The following is a 20,055-nucleotide window of genomic DNA, read 5'->3' on the forward strand; positions in this document are numbered from 1 at the left end:
GAGAGAGAGAGAGAGAGAGAGAGAGAGAGAGAGAGAGAGAGAGAGAAGGGTTTAACAACACTAATGAAAATGGTGTTCATAAATTAGAAAAGGAGCGTGGAGGGCTATATTATAGGGTTCTGAGGAAAGTGGGGGTGGTACAATAATAATCTAATAGGAATTTAAAAAAATGAATTATTTTTTAAAAGAAAGTAAGTTGAAGAAATTGGCAATATTAGAGAAGAGTTCACTGAAATTCTTCCAGTTATTCAAAGGCCCCAATATATTTTTTTGAAGAAATAAAAAAAATGTAGCAAGAAATATAGGTCATAATAATTTAAAAATGCAGCATAAATGTTAAGAATTGTATATATAGTTAGCTGTTTCATCATCCTCAGGTACTGACGACACCTACAAGGAAACAAAGGAAAAATGTGACATATTTGTTAATGTCAGTAATATCCTATTATAAAGAAATAGTAGTTACCTATGGTGGGCTAATGGCCTATGAAGGCCAATGAAATAGCGAGAGAAGCCCAGGGAGCTACTGGGTAAGGTTCGATTTGGAATGGAGGAATGAATAAGTGAGGGATTAGTGCACTAGCTTCTTAGCTGTGCTCCTGGCACCAAAAGGAGCAGAGGGCTAAGTTGAGGCTTTCTTCTCATGTTTTAGAAGGTGTTTAGATAGGATATTGCCATTCTGTGATGTCACCAATTTTTTTTTTTTTTATAAAAGGTCACCAATGTTTACTTTTAGCTCAGTCTAATGATATATCAGTATCCAGTCTTGTTCATCATTAAGGTTGATGGGAAATGACATGTATAATGATTATTTGTGTGTGAATGTTTGTATATTCCTCAGGGTTTCATGGCAAACCAAACGTTTTCTCTTTTAATTGTAATCTTGCTGGGCCTAGTCATTACTCTCTCTTACTGCCTTACCCCGAGGTTTGGGAACCAGTTTTCATCCTATTTTTAGAGATGCTGCATACTCTGAAAATATCACTGTGATTCCATGTAACACATATGCAGTTGCAAATGTGCCTCAGGAAGTGGGAAAGAAAGCAGGACATAAGACCTTGTCCAATTATTTTTGTTTTCTATCATGACTCTTCTTCACAGAATGTCACTCGAAAACAGAGGGTAACCTCTCTAGGTCTTTCATGCAAAGATCTAACACAGATCTTCACCTACCTCCAAAGACAGACTGACAGGCATCTGCTCTGTCCGGATCACCTGCTCCCTGCTTCACTTAAAACTCTGGTTTGATTTTACTGCTCTTGATCTAACTTTCCATCTTTTCTTATTTCCCCTCACTTAGAGCTTCCTTATACAGTTTCTGAAAACCTTTTCTCTCCTTTCCCCCCCTCCTGAGCTCTGTAAAATAAAAATTCAATTAACTACCAAGTCCTTCCCCATACGCTTCCACACTACAATCTAAGTGCCACACTAGATGACTTTCTATTGGTTTTATACTGTCCTGTTCTTAGCATTTATCATTCCTTAAAAAAATACAAAACTACCCTTCAATCTCTTCAGAAATGTTTTGTGTTACAGAACGTTCTTGGTACTATAAGCATTTGTAAAAGTATTAGTTATTGACTGAGTAAACTTATATTTTTTCTGCTCCATTGCCTACTGTTGTGGTAACCCCAACTATATAATTATTTTGTTGTTATTTCGTAACTGCCATTTTGCTCCTGTATGAATTGTACTGCAAATTTCTGATATGCAGGATATCTGACATGTGACCTGTCTGGGGGTGGGGTGGGGGTGGGGTAGGGTGACAATCCACAGGTTGAGAACGTCTGTGTTAGAGCCCACTACACCAGAGCTAATGTGTATCTCTCACTGGCCTTGACATCACTGCGGTCTGAGCTTTACCTACCTTCTCTTCTAAGTGCAGCCCAGAGAGTCGCAGATAAGCCACGGGTGCGAATGCATCTGCTGAGTGGATGACTGCTTCTGAAGAGTCCCTGCAACACAGAGTTTAGGGAACTTAGCAAACACACACCCTGTCACTCCTACTGCTGGGAGAAGACACCCGGAATCCTCCAATACCAAGAAACACTGTTGCTTTTCCTATGTAAAAGGGCACGCAGCTCATACTCAAAGTTTCCACAAAACTCTGAATCCTTTGGAGATTTTAGCTCCACAAACTTGCATGGGCTAAACATTAAACTTCATGGCTTGGTCTTCATTATGCCTCTGGTTTTAAGAGGCAACTAATTCAGTGAATCATGCATTGCCTAAGCCATCCCTCACCAAAGCAAGCTGCTGCTGCTGTGGCTGCTGAGCTCCAGCTGAACTCTTCACACTGTAGGACCACTGCAGTCAACATAGACTTTAAGAGGCTAATTAGCACCTTTAGGTAAGAACTGCTTGCTGCCACCAGATGGATACATGGAAATTAACTCGTTTTAATAAAAATGCCTTGTAAAGAACTTATAAATAACTAGATTATTTGTAAAATTATATTAACCAATGATTTTTGTTATTAAGATAGAGATAATGCTCTGTATTTCAAGTGAAAATGTAAAGACAGATATTCCTCATATCTAATTTCTCATGAATTACTTCCATTGCATATATTAATCTTAGCACCTGACCACTGTGGAATCGCAAAGATAATTTTAACTCCTTTTTTTTTTTTTTTTTAAAAAATCACTTATATTCATTTTATGTGTATGTTTAGTCTGCACTTATGTACCATGTGCATGCCTAGTAAACTTAGAGTCCAGAAAAAGGCATAAGATCCCCTGTAATTGGAGTTACAGATGGTTTTGTGCCACCATGTGAATTCTGGGAATAAAGCCCGGGTCCTGTGGTAGAGTAGCATGCACTCTTAACTGATGAGCCATCTCTCCAGATCTATTAATTTGACTCTAATTTTTTAAATTAAAATTCTTTTTATGCTTTTATTTTAAAACTGGGAACTGAACTTGGGTCCTCTACAAGAGCTGTAGACACTGTTAACAGCAGAACGGAACCATCTCTCTAGACATTTTCTTCAACTCCTTGAGATCAGTGTAAAACATACTTGAATCTGTTTTTTTTTTTCTGATTAGAATATTATATAATGTCAATAGATGAGGCCATAAAATGCTTGAGTACAGAATACTAAATTTTCACAGGAAAATATGATTACATTTTACCTGCAAGATATATAAAACTGTATATATGATGATTAAAAACTCAATATATATTCATGAATCTTTACTATTAAATATGAATCTTCATACTATAAAATGACATTAAAAAGACATTAAAAGAAAAGCAACTTATACACATTGATCCTTTTAAAAAATCCAAGTTTTTGATGAAAAGGTACAATGAGATTTTATTGATTAATCAATGCAAATACATTGCCAGATAAAATGGGAAGGAGAAACAGCACAGAAAGAGATAGCATGCAGGTGGAAGGAGAACCTACTGCCACACATGATTCTGACATCTATATGCATGCTGTGTCACACTTGTCTACCCCTCTTTACATCTCTCTTTCTCCCCCCTTACATACAAATGGGGAGAGAGAGAGAGAGAGAGAGAGAGAGAGAGAGAGAGAGAGAGAGAGAGAGAGAGAGAGAGGAAGAAGGAAAAGAGAGAGGGGGTGAAAGAGAAATGCACACTAAAGAGAAATAGGAGAACTTGTCAGGAAGAAGGGCGTTGTTTAAATACACCTTCTCTGGACACCTTCCTTTAACGGCATGACCAATATTCCTATGTCACCATCTGCATCAGGCTTGCATTTCTATAGCTACAAAATGAAGGCATTGAACTTCACTGTTGAAGTACCATGATGCTGAGATCATTTGGTGAGAAAGTAAAGAAGTAGTACTTCTTCCATGTAGGTGTTTATGAGGGTCTCTGGACACTCCAGGACACTGATCTATCAGAAGGGTGGTTGGACTATCATTACTTTTCATTTCTTGCTCTGTTATTCTTTTCTCTTGAGGTTAATTTTGCATTAATACGTTTATTCACATTTTCCCATTATACTCTAAGTTTCTCCAAATACGCAAATGTCTTTCTTTAATAATAAACAGCTTTGTTTCATGGAAGTACATTTTCTGTTAACAAAATTCTTTTGTGATCATCATGGCCATTAAAAATCTATCCCATCTATGAACGTCTATGTAATAATCTTGTATCATAGTTAATAGAAAGATGTATTTTCCCTACCTTGCTTCTAAAGGTAGAAACAATGGGCATTAATAGTGACCTGCAGAATTTGATGGAATTTAGGTGCTCCATAAAAAAATGCCAAATTAGTGGTATGTCAATTATTAAAGCCATGGACATTTGAAGAACACAAAAGCAAGAGTGAGGAATGCTGGAGTTGGGAATGAAACCTTTTTAATCTTAATGTTCCTAGATTATTCCCTTACTCATTATTAACTGTTCAAAGAATTTAAGTCTTAATACTGAAAAGTAGCAAAGCTGCTCATTTAATCAAGCATAATTTTAACAATTATTTACAAGAAGCTTGAGCTTAGGAGAAAAAAACAAAACCAAGAACAACAAACGGAAGAAATATTCTTCTAGCAGACAAGATGTACAGCATGATAAAGAGACAGCTAATGCAGTGATGAAGCGGACAAAGGTCCCCGTCTTCATTATACTAATCTTAGATTCAATGTGGAGGTACCACGTACTCATCATAAGCCGAATCAGCTTCACAATGAAGTTTACATGTAAAAATAACCCCACCAACTGAAGAGAAATGTCTAGAGTCATCATTCTAACATGTAAAGCCAAGAAAGAGGAAAAGGAGGATGGAGTTAATGGAACCCACAGGCTACTGATGGGACAGTTTATCAAACGTAGCTGTAATGAAAGATAAATAATACAGGCAATTCACACTTCATGAAAGGATAAAAGTGTCAGTGTGGAGGCACTAGTTTTACTGCAGGCCGTAATCAGCCAAGTAAACGAAAGTGCAATGTCTAAAAAGTTTACAGCCTTCTATGAAGGCCTCGTCTTGTCAGATATTGATTTAAGTATTCACACAACTTCCTTGGGATTAAACAAATTGAGTGTTTGTGAACTTAGAGGACATGTTCTATTTCTTACAGCCAAAGCTGCCTAAAGCTAAGTGCCAGTTGTTTCTATCATGTACATTTAAGAAAAGGGTAGATAGCGAAATGGTCTCTTACACAACGATCTTCTTTTTGAACAGAGGGCAGTCCAACGTGAATGTCTCATACTCTCCACCTTCTCCACACACGTGGACACCATACTTCTTAGAAAGCTGAGAATCAGGAAGAGCAAAGAAAAAGAAAAATTAAAAAGACACCCTCAAAACACTCATTTATCAGACTATTTGTTCCTGAAAACCAATGCAAGATACTGATTTGAAAACACTGCAGGCTACAGAAAATTACCTTTGCTTAAGATGTGTCTCAAGAGGACATTTGAAAAATGTTTCCATAGAGCAGTGGCTAAAGCATCAGGACTTTAATAACCTAAAACCCTTCTTTAAAAGGTATAGGGAAGCAACATTTCTCTTTATAATGATAAAACTTAAAGTAAGGATAAATTTTAGCATGGAAGGTTGGTTTAGGTTTAAAGGCAGGTAAGTTACTATGAGAAAAGACAGAGCCTAGGTATATACATCTCCTGCCTTTTGACTTGGAAGAGAAAAAAATGTTAATAGAGATTTTACCAGACAAAAAAATTCAATGTTACCTAGGCCTATGATCACATACATTATGGTAGGTGCTGTTATTTTTAGGAATATTATACGGTACTAAGAACCAGTAAACTTCTAAAGGCATAGACAGTCTTAAAAAGTTCCCAAGTCTTAGTAAGGGGTTCAGCTTACAACGTTGTCTAATAAAATCTGAAGTTAAAAAAAAAAAAAAAGCAAGCAAGCAAGCAACCAACCAAACAAACAACAGCCCCCTCCTCCCAAAAAAACAAAAACAAAGAAAGAAACAAAAGGCCCTGCTCATCTGTCTTAACTACAAGCCATACTATACAATGACCTTGATACTGAGAAAAAACGGCTTGCTTGATACACAGTGGGCGTCCGTGTTGGTCACTTGGTACAGAGAAAAACGGCTGGCTTGATACACAGTGGGCGTCCCTGTTGGTCACTTGGTACAGAGAAAAACGGCTGGCTTGATACACAGTGGGTGTCTGTGTTGGTCACTTGGTACGGAGAAAAACGGCTGGTTTGATACACAGTGGGTGTCTGTGTTGGCATCCGTGTTGGTCACTTGTACAGGATGTCATTGATACTCATCTATCAGATTCTCTGTGGAAGTTTTGTCTGCACAACCCTATGGTTCCTTGACTCAGAAGGGAACTGCTTTCTCTGCTTAGTTGCTGCAAGTCCAAATCATTATAGCTCAAAGAGGAGAGATTCCACTGTGCCAGTGTTGGGGCTGCTTCCTACATCTTCAGCTTTACCTGCTGGGTACAAGCCTCCTTGGAAATTTTTTAAATTGTGCTTAAGAATGGATCCAGGAACACTCTACTCCTCCCACTGAGAGTCAGAAATAATGTGATGACACTGTAAAGCCAAAATAAAAGGGAGCATGTGGGAAGGTGAACTGGATAATATTTTCTATAACGGTTACAATGGGCAAAATAGATAAACTTTTGCCTGGGTTATAAAGCAAAGACTTGGCAAGTCCAAATTATGAGAGGTGGTTCCTATGGGACCAAATAATGGGACAAGAATGCTTTGCCATACTAAACTAAATTAAATTAGTATCTTCTCTGCAATAAAAACCACACAGCAACAATAATGGGATATGGATTTCAGGGTATTTATTTGTTCTGCAGTTAAGTGTTCTACTGATTTTCCAACGACTTGCCACCATGGGCCTTCTAATTTCATCTTTCTGATTTCACTGGCCAGTCTATGTGGAGTGTGTATGTGATCAATATTTAGCTTTTCTGTTTTGGCAAATGCCTCACTGGAATGCTTGTGCTGTTTTTGTAACACAAAGCATAACTGGAGTATTACAGTCTGTGGCTACTACATTCTATAGATGTGGTTCTGTTAGCTCCTGATAAAAGTAATGCAAGTGGCTACATCAATTCGACATTTGATTTTTAGAGGTGCACATTGGCATCTATATATGCTCTGAAGTATCCTTAGCTTATGCACAATATAATTAATATTTTTTAGTTCATCAATCACTCTTCAACAGGTATTTATGGAACACCTTTGAGAGATGCAAAAGATAAAATTAAGATAATATCTTTAGTTCTTAAAATTCACTAGACATAATTCATTCTACATTGTAGTACCACAAAATAATGATATAACAGAGATATTGCCCACATAAACCAGTATTTAGAATATTTTTCCTCCTCTATTATTAATTTACCAGTATGGAAATCACAGGTTTCCAGCCACTAAATTTGCCTAAAGGCTCCCATGTTTTCTAAGTTTGAGACATCAATAAGTATTCTTATTGATTCCTGATATCTCTGGTGGTTTTTAAGCTCAGTTAGCTTCATGCTATAACATGTTTAAGTGACCCTTAAATGTGAGCTCTAAGGTTCTTGATAAAATCATGGGATCTTCTTCAGAGGTGAAAGTTCATCTTATCTGCTTTGTTGAGTGAATTGGCAGTCTATAAAAACACAAGACTCTTGCAGTATGAAAGCAAGAAATATGCACAGGATAGAAAATGTTGCTTTTCCAAAAGTTTTGGACCCAGAAGTATATCTTCCATGAAATATTCAGAGTGCATACTTTTATTTTTTTAAGACCTGTAAATTAACATTATCAATGTTTATACTGTTCACACTAAGCAGCAACAGTTCTCATACATACATCTCTATTCTATGTCTGGCTGTGTTTTAAAACTGGGACTATCATATGCTATACTTAATTACTCCTTGATAAGATTCTATCAGCATTATTGTAAAGAAAACTCCAAAAATATTGTTTTTTTCACTTAGCTTCATAGTGAAATTACAGTATTCTTTTTCATATCTTTTAAAGATTTACTTTTTTCCTTTCCTTATGTTCTTCCAAATTTAATGTAATTAAAACAATGTTCTTAGCTCCCCTCACCCCAATTCTCTAAGTACAACTATGCACAAAGGCTTGGAATTCTGGCACAGTGTAACTCTGCTTTTGTTCTACCTACAGCTTCACTTTCTAAAGTACATTCATTCCTTATTGACTCAACATCTCAGATGTCTGTTGTTTCCTCAGAACTGTGCAGTTGCAGATTCCATTATGTCCAGTAGAAGCATGGCAGTGAGCAAGGCAGATAACGCGCCATCTCTTCCACTTTAAAGCCCTGATGACCATTTTGCACTAGGGCTTTCAAACACTAGACTAGCTCCTCCCTTGCTTTCTATATTCACCTTCCCAACTTTTCCTACACATGACAACCTTACTGCTTTTCCTTAATACTGTACATACTGGATTCTTCTGCTCAGGATCTTTGGGTGGTCAATTGCTACCTACAGGATAAAGCTATAGTATTTAAGTGATAACAAAAGGCTTCTGTCATTCTGTCCTATCCTTTACATGAATATATAGGCATCAGAGCATACACAACAGATTAGCAGATTTGGAAAGACCCTGGCTGTCTTGAGAAAATTAAATGTATACATTCATAAAGTATAATATGAAGTGAGGAACACAAACCCTGAGTGAGTTTCATTTTCTTCACCACAGAGAATTAGTCTTCATAGACTGTGGTACTTTATCCTGTTCTGAGGCTCAGGTTTCTGTATTTTAATCCTGGGTTACCTCTGGACCTTAAAGGATTTTTATGCATGGCTCTTATGCCACTAGACTCTGTTCTTACATTTCCTGGACACTCTCCTAAGCCCTCTGAGCATTATGTCACAGACAGTGTTCAACAGTCAATGGCCCTCTTGCTATGGTTCAGATGTGCCCATGCCCCTTCAGAAAAGCCTGACTGGCATGAACTGACAAGTTCAGTTTGAACCAGAAACAAATACCTCATGTGTATCAGGGAAAAGAAGGAAGAAGTTGCTGAAGCCTTTTCTTCTCTCAGGAACAGGATACAAATTTTCTATTCTTGGAGAGCTAATGCAAGGGAATAATCTAAACCCCTGATAATGAATGTTTTCTTTATTAGCCTTTGGCTAGGTAATGTTGCTATTTTCCTCCTCCCTTACATTAATCATTTGGGGTTAACACAGAAAGTGATAGAGATGGTCACTGGGTAAGATGAACACACTTGCTATTTCTCTGTATTTTGCTTGGTTAAAAAAAGAGGTACAGAGCTAAACAATGAATACACAACAGAAGAATCTTGAATATCTGAGAAGCACTTAAATGTTCAAAGTCCTTAATCATCAGGGAAATGGAAATCAAAACAGCCCTGAAATTCCATCTCACACCAGTCAATGGCTAAGATCAAATACTCAAGTGACAGCACATGCTGGCAAAAATGTGGAGAAAGAGGAACACTCCTCCACTGCTGGTGGGATTGCAAGCTGGTACAGTCATTTTGGAAATCATTCTGGTGGTTCCTCAGAAATAGTTCTACCTGAAGACCCAGCTATACAACTCTTGGGCATATACCCAAAAGATACCCCACCATACCTGAAGGACATGTGCTCCACCATGTTCATAGCAACCTTATTTGTAATAGCCAGAAGCTAGAATCACCCAGATGTCCCTCAACCCAAGAATGAATACAGAAAATGTGGTCCATTTACACAATGGAATATTATTCAGCTATTAAAAATGAGAACATCATGAATTTTGTAGGCAAATAGAGAGAACTAGAAAATAATCATCCTGAGTGACATAACTCAGATCCAAAAGGACATGCATGGTATGTACGCACTGATAAGTGGGTAATAGCCAAAAAGAACAGAACACCTAGGATACAACCCACAGACCAGAAATGTAACAAGCAGAAAGACCCAAGTGAGGATGCTTCAATCCCACTTAGAAGGGGGAAGAAAATAATCACGGTAGGCAAAGGGAGGGAGGGACATGGAGGGGAGGGGGTAGGAGGAGGGGAAAAGGGGAACAGGATCAGGTATAGGTTGGGGAGGAGCAGGAGAGAAACCCAGAGGGCCAGGAGAATGAATGGAAATAAGCAACCTTTAGAAAGTACCAGAGACCCAGGAGGTGAGAGACTCTTAGGACTCAGTGGGGGTGACCTTAGCCAAAATGCCCAACATTTAGGAGAGTCCATTTCCAGTAGATAGACAGGGCCTCATGTGGAAGGACTGGGTTACTAACCCACAGTCAAAATTTCTGACCAAGAATTGTTCCTGTCTAAAAGAACTGCAGAGGCAAAAAGAGAGAAGAGACTGAAGGAGAGGCAGTCCAATGATTAGCTCAACTTGGGATCCATCTCATGGGGGGGCATGCACCAAGGCCTGACACTATTATTGATGCTATGATGTGCTACAGTCTAGCATGACCGTCCTCTGAGAGGCCCTACCAGAAGATAATTGAGACAGAGGCATATACTTACACCCAACCATTGGAGGAAAATAGGGGACTCCTATAGTTGAGTTAGGGAAAGGATTGAAGAAGCTGAAAAGGAGGGCAACCCCATAGAAAGACCAGCAGTCTCAACTAACTCAGACCCCAGGTAGCTCCCAGAGACTAAGCCACCAACCAGAAGCATACAGGGGCTGTCTGAGGCTCCTAGCACATATACAGCAGCGGTCTGCCTGGTCTGGCCTTGGTGGGAGGAGATGTGCTTAATCCTCTAGAGACTTGAGGACCCAAGGGAGTGGGGAGGGACACCCTCTTGGAGGCAAGGGGGAGGAGGAATGGGATGAAGAATTGTGGGAGAAGGGACTAGGAGGGGGGAAATGACTGGAATGTGAATAAATAAAATAATTAACTAAAAGAAATTTTAAAACAAGAAATGTTTCTGTTTTCTAAACAGTTTATTTTTATAAGGCAGTAAGATAATTTATATGTGATAATATAATTTTGATTGCATAAAAGCATGTTTAATGCTTAGTAGATATCTAAATCATCGTCTCCTCTAGATAAAAAGTTCAGAGGAGGAAAATATTGGTTTGTCATCTAAGAGTAAGTTGCCACCACTGCCCGGCTAGCGTAAGTTCTTATAAAACGGTTTGAGCAGCTGTGGCCAACTTGGGTCACTTCATGATTTAGAGGAGTACTTTGGAATCTCAGTACTTTAAAAGAGAATATGAGATGAGGTTCTGTTTTAGGGGCATGTCTACTTACATATGCACAGTTATAATAATGTTATTTGTAGATGAGTAACTACAGAACAAAAGTTAAAGGGTTCATAATTTCCATGTTTACATTTTTATCCCCTTAGCAGATAGTATTAACACTAGTTGTAAAGCTTTCTTATTAAGTCATAATGCTTTGCTTTTAAATCAGTCTCATTTATCTTTTATTCATTCTGAAATCAAAGATACAGGGAGCCAAATCAAATGTGCTTCTCTTTCACTCTCATGTTCAGAAGACCATGAGGTTTATACAAAGAACCCCAATTTCATTTTATAAATTGTATTTTGATATATAATTTAATGTTGCACAGATTGACTCAGTAGATTTACTTTTTTATTGGGTATCTACAACTACTGTTTAGATATTAGGTTAGCAATGTGAGCAGACAAACACATCCTACAAAGACTAGCATACTGTCTACCTGTCTGTTCAGGTTCTTTCCTGTGCTTCTATATGATGTCCCCTTCCTCCAGGTATAGTGAGAGCATATCTGCAATGGCAGCCTCATACTAACGTTAGAGGAAGGTCAGAGGACTCCTTCACTGTCTGCTCCAGGGGGAATACCAAAGGTCAGACTGACCTTCCTGCTTTAGCTCTGCTCAAATGTCAAAGTGCCTTGTTTTGAGACATCAATTTTGAATGCCATCAACATGAATGGTTACTACTTTCTACATTAGGAACCTGAGTGGGTGGTAGTCTACTCGCTACTTATAATTTATTGCCAAGACCCAACTCGTCTGTAGTTATCTAATTTATGTGGCCTGTAATATTGTTTTTCTCTCATGTCTCTCTGACAGCCTTCCATGGGCTTCCACATTTCTCTATTTTTGAAGACACTCCTTCTGTACTGCTGTTCATAGGTCCAGATACCCCATCATGGCTCTTTGTAGTATACTCTTTTGTCATATACATGACTCTCCTGGCTTCTGCCATCACGGAAGGATGCTGTTCTCCTCCCACTAATACTACTGCTCATATTACTTGCTCTATTACTAAGATGATGCTATTCTTATTTAGTTGTACCTTAAAATGACTCATGAGCAGAACACATTACATGCCTGAAATCAGTGAGACTTAGGCATAACTTCTATTGCTGATATTCCCAGTCATGTGACCTTGAAAAAGCTCTCCTCAGAAGCAAAATCTTCATTTGAAAATGAAACACTAATACTACTATCCTCATTGGTTTGTCAGATAACTAGTCACGCACAAAGACAACTTAGCACATGGTATGCAGTCAGTATAGAGTTAACTAACTCACAGCTCAACTGCCAGAGAAAATAGAGCCCGTGTGGGGGGCCAGAGGGAAAGCAGCATTCCACAAACACTTAAAACAGAGAATTAAAGCACATGAGGATTTAGACTCTGAGGGACACTGATAACAAACCATAGCCCTGCCAGACCATCTCAACTGAGCTACAATCTCATTGGTTAAAAACATCTGCATTCAAGTTATATGTTATGACATAAAATCCAGTCTGTTTAAAAATCAAGCTTGTCTTCTTTTTTTTCTTTTTCTTTTTCTCTAAACCCTGCTGCCTTCTACAGTAACGAGTGATTCTGATTCCCTTGTGTGTGAGTGATTGTTGATTTTTCCCAGCCTGTGGAAAGTTTGATGCCAATGTCATTTTCATCTTCCCATCACAATATTTCCATGCAGTTCTATCTCACATCTGTTTCCTGTAACACTTTTATGGGCCTGATTTCCAACTTCTTCACTCCTAATCTACAAATACTGTTGCTAGACTATACTTCCTCAGCTTTCTCTAGTAGCATGGACTGCAGTTGAAGAACCCTCTACATCTTATTATTTCTTACCCTAAATTGCCTGGCCCATCCCTGAAGGCCTTCGAAGACTGGGCCCCCAATCCCAGTTCACCTTTTCCTTACTGATCTATCAACACCCGTTTAATTTCATTTAGATCAAGTTTCTCCTTGTCTCTGCATGCCTCCCTGCTAATGAATCTTCATTCATATTGATTAACTTTGTGGTCACAGACCAGGTAAATTTGACCCATCATTCAAATTTGTTTAAGATCTCTCAGCAGCTACTCCGGACTCATGGCCCTATTGCATCTAGCAGTGTCTACTTGTGTCTGCATTAAGAACTCCACTGCTTTATCTCATACAGATTATTAGGGCTTTTCTTCCCTCATTTCCCTAATTTCTCCCCTTAATTTTCTTTCTCAAAGTAAACAATAAAATGCCAAGCATTCAATCTATTTTCATCCCATTTCAAATATTTGTTCAGAACTGAGAACATGGGCTGATTCAGACAATATTTAATATTCAATTCTACAAGCATCATTATGACAATGGAGATTAAGAGTACTTCTGCAATAAACATTCAGAATAATGTGAAGGCTACAAATTGGGACAGTTTGAAACTAACATGACTTTTATTATTGCTTCTCTTTAAATACTGCAATCAGGTACTTCTGCTGCTCAAAGTACTACTAATAATGGTTTTCTCTTTCTCAAAGTCTTCATTTACATCTCATTGTTTAGGTAATTACGCCTCAATTCAGTATTTGAAATTTTTCAATATGTGGTTTTAATCCCCCAAAAGCTTTCAGCAAGACAAACTCTAAAGGAAGGAGAGTACTGTCTGGAAATCTGTTTCTTCTGCCTTATGTCTTGGTATAAACTGATTATCTGAAAGTGTTTCATTTGACCATACATAGTAGGATATTCTGGAGAAAGCCCTAAATTTTATATAATAATCTACAAACTAGAATATACATATGTGTACAATAAATACACATAGCCTATATGACATTTTTGTGTTTTAGTATTGCAAACCCGAATATTATACAAACCTGAGCATTGCTGAAGATCTCTCAGCAGCTACCCCGACTGGTGGCCCCATTCCTTCTGGCAGCGTCTATCTGTGCTTACTTTAGGGACCAAGCTTCTTTATCAGGTGTAGGGTATTAGGGCCTTTCCTCCCCTGTTTTTCCTTTATTTTAATTATCCTAACTAAACATTAAAATGACAAGCAATACTGAGGTTTACCTATAACCAACATATTGACACTTCCTAAAAATTTATGTGCATTTTATTTTTCTTATAGAATTAAAATCACCATTTGAAATAGAAGCACACAATTGGATATATTAACGGGGTATAGTAATATTTCAAAATAAGTATACATCATATAATATTTTAAAATATGGTAAACATACCTTTCTTTTCAACTAGTTACATTTTTATGTACAGCATTTAATCCCTTCCTTTCAGGCTCATGAACAGCACAGTACTATTTTCTATAGCTACCCTACTTACCTGGCTTTTCTTCAGGCCTTCAACTTATAATATCAAAATTCAGAGAGGATTTATAAGAAGTTCTTTTGTCAAAGCCACAGTCTCTCATTTCTTTGCTTTCATTTTCTAGAAGTGATTTCATTATATGTAAGTATTGATTTGGGAGAGACAGAAGTTAATTTCAATTTGGTGGCAGTGACTACATATGACTGCAAAAAGAATCATGGCCATCAACGGTTGGAAGAAGAGGCCAACTGAACACTGAAAGCAACCAGATGTAAACTCAAGTGACACCAAGTTCTCTAGAAACCAAACATAATTTGTCATAACTAAATACTAATTTCATTTCCCTTTTCATCTTTACTATCTGATTGTCACATAACAAGTGCTCAGATTTTTTTTTTCTTTTTCTCTTAGATATTTCCTTTATTTACGTTTGAAATGTTATCCCCTTTCCTAGTCCTCCTACCTCCGAATCTCCCTATACCATCTTCCCTTCCCCTGCTTCTATGAGGGTATTCCCTCACCCACCCACCCACTCCCACCTTCCTGCCCTGACATTCCCCTACCCTGGGGCATCAAGCCTTCACAGGAACAAGGCATCTCCTCCCACTGGTGCCTGACAAGGCCATTCTCTGCTACAAATGCATCTGGAATCATGGGTTCCCCATACGTACTCCTTGGTTAGTGGTTTAGTCCCTGGGAGCTCTGGGGGTTCTGGTTGGTTAATATTGTTGTTCTTCCTATGGGGTTGCAAACCCCTTCAGCTCCTTCAGTCCTTTCTCTAATTCCTCCATTGAGAGCCCCATGCTCAGTCCAATGGTTGGCTACAAGCATCTGCTTCTGTATTTGTCAGGCTCTGGCAGAGCCTCTCGGGAGACCACTATTCAGACTCCTGTCAGCAAGTACTTCTTGGCATCCACAATAGTGTCTGGGTTTGGTGACTGTATATGGGATGGATCCCCAGGTGGGGCAGTCTCTGCTCCACACTTAGTTTCTGTATTTCCTCTTGTGAGTATTCTGTTCCCCCTTCTAAGAAGGACTGAAGCATCCACACTTCGGTCTTCCTTTTTCTTGAGTTTCATGTGGTCTGTGAATTGTATCTTGGGAATTCTGAGCTTTTGGTAATATCTCCTTATCAGTAAGCACATACCTGTATTTGTTCTTTTGTGATTGGGTTATCTTACTCAGGATGATATTTTCTAGTTCCTTCTATTTGCCTAAGAATTTCATGAAGTCATTGTTTTTATAGCTGAGTAGTAGTCCATTGTGTAAATGTACCACATTTTCTGTATCCATTCCTCTGTTGAAGGAAATTTGGGTTCTTTCTAGCTTCTGGCTATTATATATAAGGCTACTATGAACATAGTGGAACATGTGTCTTTGTTATATGTTGGAACATCTTTTGGTTATATGCCCAAGTGCTATAGCTGGGTCCTCAGGTAGTAATATGTCCAGTTTTCTGAGGAATTGCCAAACTGATTTTTAGCGTGGTTGTACCAGCTTGCAATTCCACCAGCAGTGGAGGAGTGAGTGTTTCTCTTTCTCCACATCCTCACCAGCATTTGCTGTCAACTCAGTTTTGATCTTAGCTATTCTGATTGGTGTGAGGTGGAATCTCAGGGTTGTTTTGATTTGCATTTCCCTGATGACTAAGGATGTTGAACATGTCTTCAGGTGCTTCTTGACCATTCAATATTCCTCAGTTGAGAATTCTTTGTTTATTTTGACAAACCACAAAACAATAAACTACAAACAATTCCAAAATCATGATGAAACCCATAAAGTTACCAGCTCATGGCATAGTGCTGTCCCTGCCAACACCCAGAGACAACAGCAAGGAACTGAACTACAGTACTTAGCATATTTACATCTTGACTGTAGGTTTAAAACCTTCTCAAATTCTAACAATCACACTGCTTCAGTTGTCAATTTTGTATCAAACCCAACATCTGCCCCCAATGTCCAATACAATTCAATAGAATGAACAGAAAGGAATAATGAAAACAATTATTTTAGGATGTAGAATACATGTAGGACTTGACAGTGGCAGGATCAAGGAGGCAATTTGAAATGTTGATATAATCCCTTTGATTCTTGACAAGTTCGTTCATTGCTTTAAAGAGGACTAGATTCAACAGCCTCCAGAAATTTCCACTCCCATGTCTGATGCTGACAGGCTGCAGGTGCTTCAGATCGACAGCACTGGGGTGCATGCAGCAGATGTTGTCCATGGTAACAGGAACATGGATCCTCAGAGCACTTCCCTCTGATCTCACTCACTCTTGCAATTACAAATTCATCCTAGTTTGGGTTAACTCTTTTTAGATACACTTTTATATACACTATGAAGTTTTAACCTTTCACCAGTCATAACATGAATATATCTACATTTTTTTGAAACACAAATCAGTGTTTGAGTCATTACGTCACGGGACTACTTTCCTCATTTAGATGCTAGGCTGATACTTTAAAGAACAACACACGAGTTCTTACCTCTAAAAGATAAGGCTCCATTTCAACCAGGGTTTTCCCAAGATGCTTATCAGGTTCTAAGCCTGTCAAGAAAGGTGAAAGTTTTCTAGGTAAGAGTCAGCTGAGAGCTCGAAAGGCACATTTCCTTCTCTTGACCCCTCCTCTACCAGGAAAGCAATGTATATGCACCGTAAGTTGTTTGATGTTATAGTAAAAATTTACGTTGCCAGAATTTACTTCCCTATTTCCCTGGGATAGCTGCTTTCTTGCCCCTAAAAACCAGTTTTACTTTCTCAATTGGGAAATTGTAAAGTAGATGAAAACAGGACAATATGACATAAAGGAAATACAATGCTATGGTGTGCTTACAGACAGGAGCCTAGCAAGGCTGCCCTCTGAGAGGCCCAATAAGCAGCTGACTGAGACAGAGGCAGTTACTAGCACCCAACCAATGGACTGAAGGCAGAGACCTTGTGGCTGAATCAGGGAAAGGCTGGAAGAAGCTGATGAGGGTGGCAACCCCATGGGAAGACCAGCAGTCTCAACTAACCTGGACCCCTGAGTTCTCAGACACTGAGCCACCAACCAGGCAGCATATACCAGCTAATAAGAGGCCCCCAATACATATACAGCAGAGGAGTGCCTGGTCTGTCCTCAGTGAGAAAAGATGTACCTAACCCTTGAGAAACTTGAGGCCCCACCCCAGGGAGTAGGGAGGCCTGAAGGGTGGGGGTGGGGGTAGCCTCTTGGAGACAGGGGGGAGGAGAAATGAGAAGATTTATGTGAGCATGGACCAGGAGGTGGGGCAACGACTGGATTGTAAAAAAACAAATAAAAGTAATTAAACAAAAAAAGGAAGTATAAAACCTCAGCATTTTACTTGTGGTTTATTTTATTTAAAGACAATAGTGCGATTTCTCTGTCTTACGCCTATTTTATTTTAAATTTAAATGAAATTATAAAATAAGACTAGAAAAGAGAATAACTGTTACACACATAAAATTAATTCAGTTAATAGTTCAATATGGATACACTCATATTATGAAATTAAATCATAGCTGCTCTCAAAACAATGTATCCATTTAAATAGAGTATAATTCTTTACCAAAAAATATCCCAATTCTAGTAGTTAAAGTGTCTCCATTCAATATGGCAGTCTAGCTATTTTTCTGCATAAAACCCTTTCTACATTAATACGCTGCTCTTGGTAATGCCTACTAGGCTGCTCCCACGGTCTGGAAGAGAGCCATCTGAGTGCATTCTGCATTGTTTCATTATTTTTTTTTTCTGTTCATTAGAAAGTTGACAAGTCATTAGGGACCTCATGATTACTACCTAGACAAGATGCATTTCAGGTTGTTTTTAGAAAACATTTCTTGGATAACAGCCAGAGACCTCTAGGGATTGAAGCTCCTGTCTTTGAGAAGGCAATGGCCTAAGCCAATCTCATTATTTATGTCTTTAGATCAGCCCAGGCTTTCCTAGAGGGGTATTACTAGTTGTGAATGTGGTAGGAAGACCACCTGTCCTTTTAACCATAATATTCAGTTACAAAAGAGCTCCCAATAAAGTCTTAATGCTTAGAGCATCGATGACTCCACAATTAATAACATCAAAATGAAAACCCAATATAATTGAATTCTTAATTTCCTTACAGTTTCACATATTTTTCTAAATTTTTAAATTTAGAAATATTTTATCATTGCATATACAATCTGTATATAGCTTACTTTTGATAATGAAGAATGGTTTCAAAAACAATTATCTGGTAAAATGGATCATGTTAAATATATAAAGTTACTATCTAATTTGCAATAAATATGTAGCTATAAGATTTCAGTTTTGTTTTTTTTAATTTTAATTTTGGGTTTAAGATTTTCTTTTATTGAAAATAGATTATTTTCTCATATAATATATTTTGATTATGGTTTCTCCTCCCCTACTCTTTCTAGAAATTTCTAACTTGATGTTATGCACAGAGATTTCTGATATTCAAGAACATTTATAATTGAGAAATGAAGTGTAGGGTCAGATTAGTATCAGTAAATTATCACTGGACGTTTTTAGAAGTTTTTAAAAATAATCAAGTCAATGTTTGAGTTGAAATTAAACACAAATCTTGGAAGGTATGAATCATTTCTTAATTTAACTTGTTTGCTTTACTGGAAGAAGAATCCATTTATACTTCTAGGGGCAGCTAAAGAGCAGTCCTGAAATACAGCTTTATTTATGCTGAAGGATTCTACTATGTGGAACTATTTGAAAGTACATAAACAACAAGAATTTGGTAATGTTCACATTCATATCATATAGTCAATTATTAAAAAATTAAGTAATTATTTAATTGCTAATGCACTTGGTCTAAAAGGTACAATAATCTCTTTCTTAAGAAACAGAACAGAACAAAGCAAAAAACAAAACAAAACAAACAACCCAAAATCAGTACCTATATTCAACACAGTGTCAGTGTAATTTGAAACATCTTTGTGATTACGTATATTTTGCTTCTCTCCGTAAAGCTACATTATATTAACCACCCTGGGAGCATTATGAAGAAACCAGAAGTGTTCATGGTCTCTTTTAATGCAAACTTTATTCAAAAGCTTCAATTCAGCATACTCTGTATGAGAGACATCTCTTCTTCAGATTCATTTCACTTTGTGAGTGTTATCTAGTGAAGTCTAAGTCATGAATACACGCTAATTGAGCTTCTCATCAATCTCACAGAATGTTTTTAGTTTATCTTCTCAAATCGCCAGTTATGGAATGCTGTCTCAATGTATTCATGCCTCCTAAGAACTTTATTCATTGAGCCATTTATTAATGTTGATATAAATAGTGGTATAAAGAAATGAAATATTAACAAAGAAGATGACAGTCCAGAGGATGTAGGATGTCATTTCATTTCAAGAATGCTTTAATTCACAGGCATGAGATTTTAAGTTACTAACAAGATTTTCTCCAAAGTACAGGAAAGAATGACTATAAATTCTGACATCTAGCCATTTAATCACACTGTGCAGACATTCCTTGATGGAAGATGGGTGGGTGAATAAACCCACAACAAGACCTAGGCACTGGAGCTCCATGCAGAATTAAGAAATTAATTAGGAGGAAGAACTATAATTTGCAGAGCTGACATCCATTTT

The 20,055-nt window shown here is 37.8% G+C and overlaps 1 protein-coding gene across 1 annotated transcript in view; it reads right to left on the bottom strand.

Annotated features, from left to right (window-relative positions):
* Positions 1–110: 110 nt before the first annotated feature.
* The window catches only part of Dph6 (diphthamine biosynthesis 6), a 119,838-nt gene continuing 99,893 nt past the window's right edge, over positions 111–20,055 (bottom strand). Inside the window, exons 6-9 of the mRNA XM_021194658.2 lie at positions 16,928–16,989; positions 5,136–5,230; positions 1,868–1,955; positions 111–390 (exon numbers count right to left, since the gene is read on the bottom strand). Coding sequence (XP_021050317.1) covers positions 337–390; positions 1,868–1,955; positions 5,136–5,230; positions 16,928–16,989 — 299 coding nt within the window. The 3' untranslated portion in view covers positions 111–336. The remainder of the gene's footprint in view (positions 391–1,867; positions 1,956–5,135; positions 5,231–16,927; positions 16,990–20,055) is intronic.

The sequence above is a fragment of the Mus pahari genome, chromosome 3 (genome assembly GCF_900095145.1).
Source record: "Mus pahari chromosome 3, PAHARI_EIJ_v1.1, whole genome shotgun sequence".
Classification (NCBI taxonomy): Eukaryota; Metazoa; Chordata; class Mammalia; order Rodentia; family Muridae; genus Mus; species Mus pahari.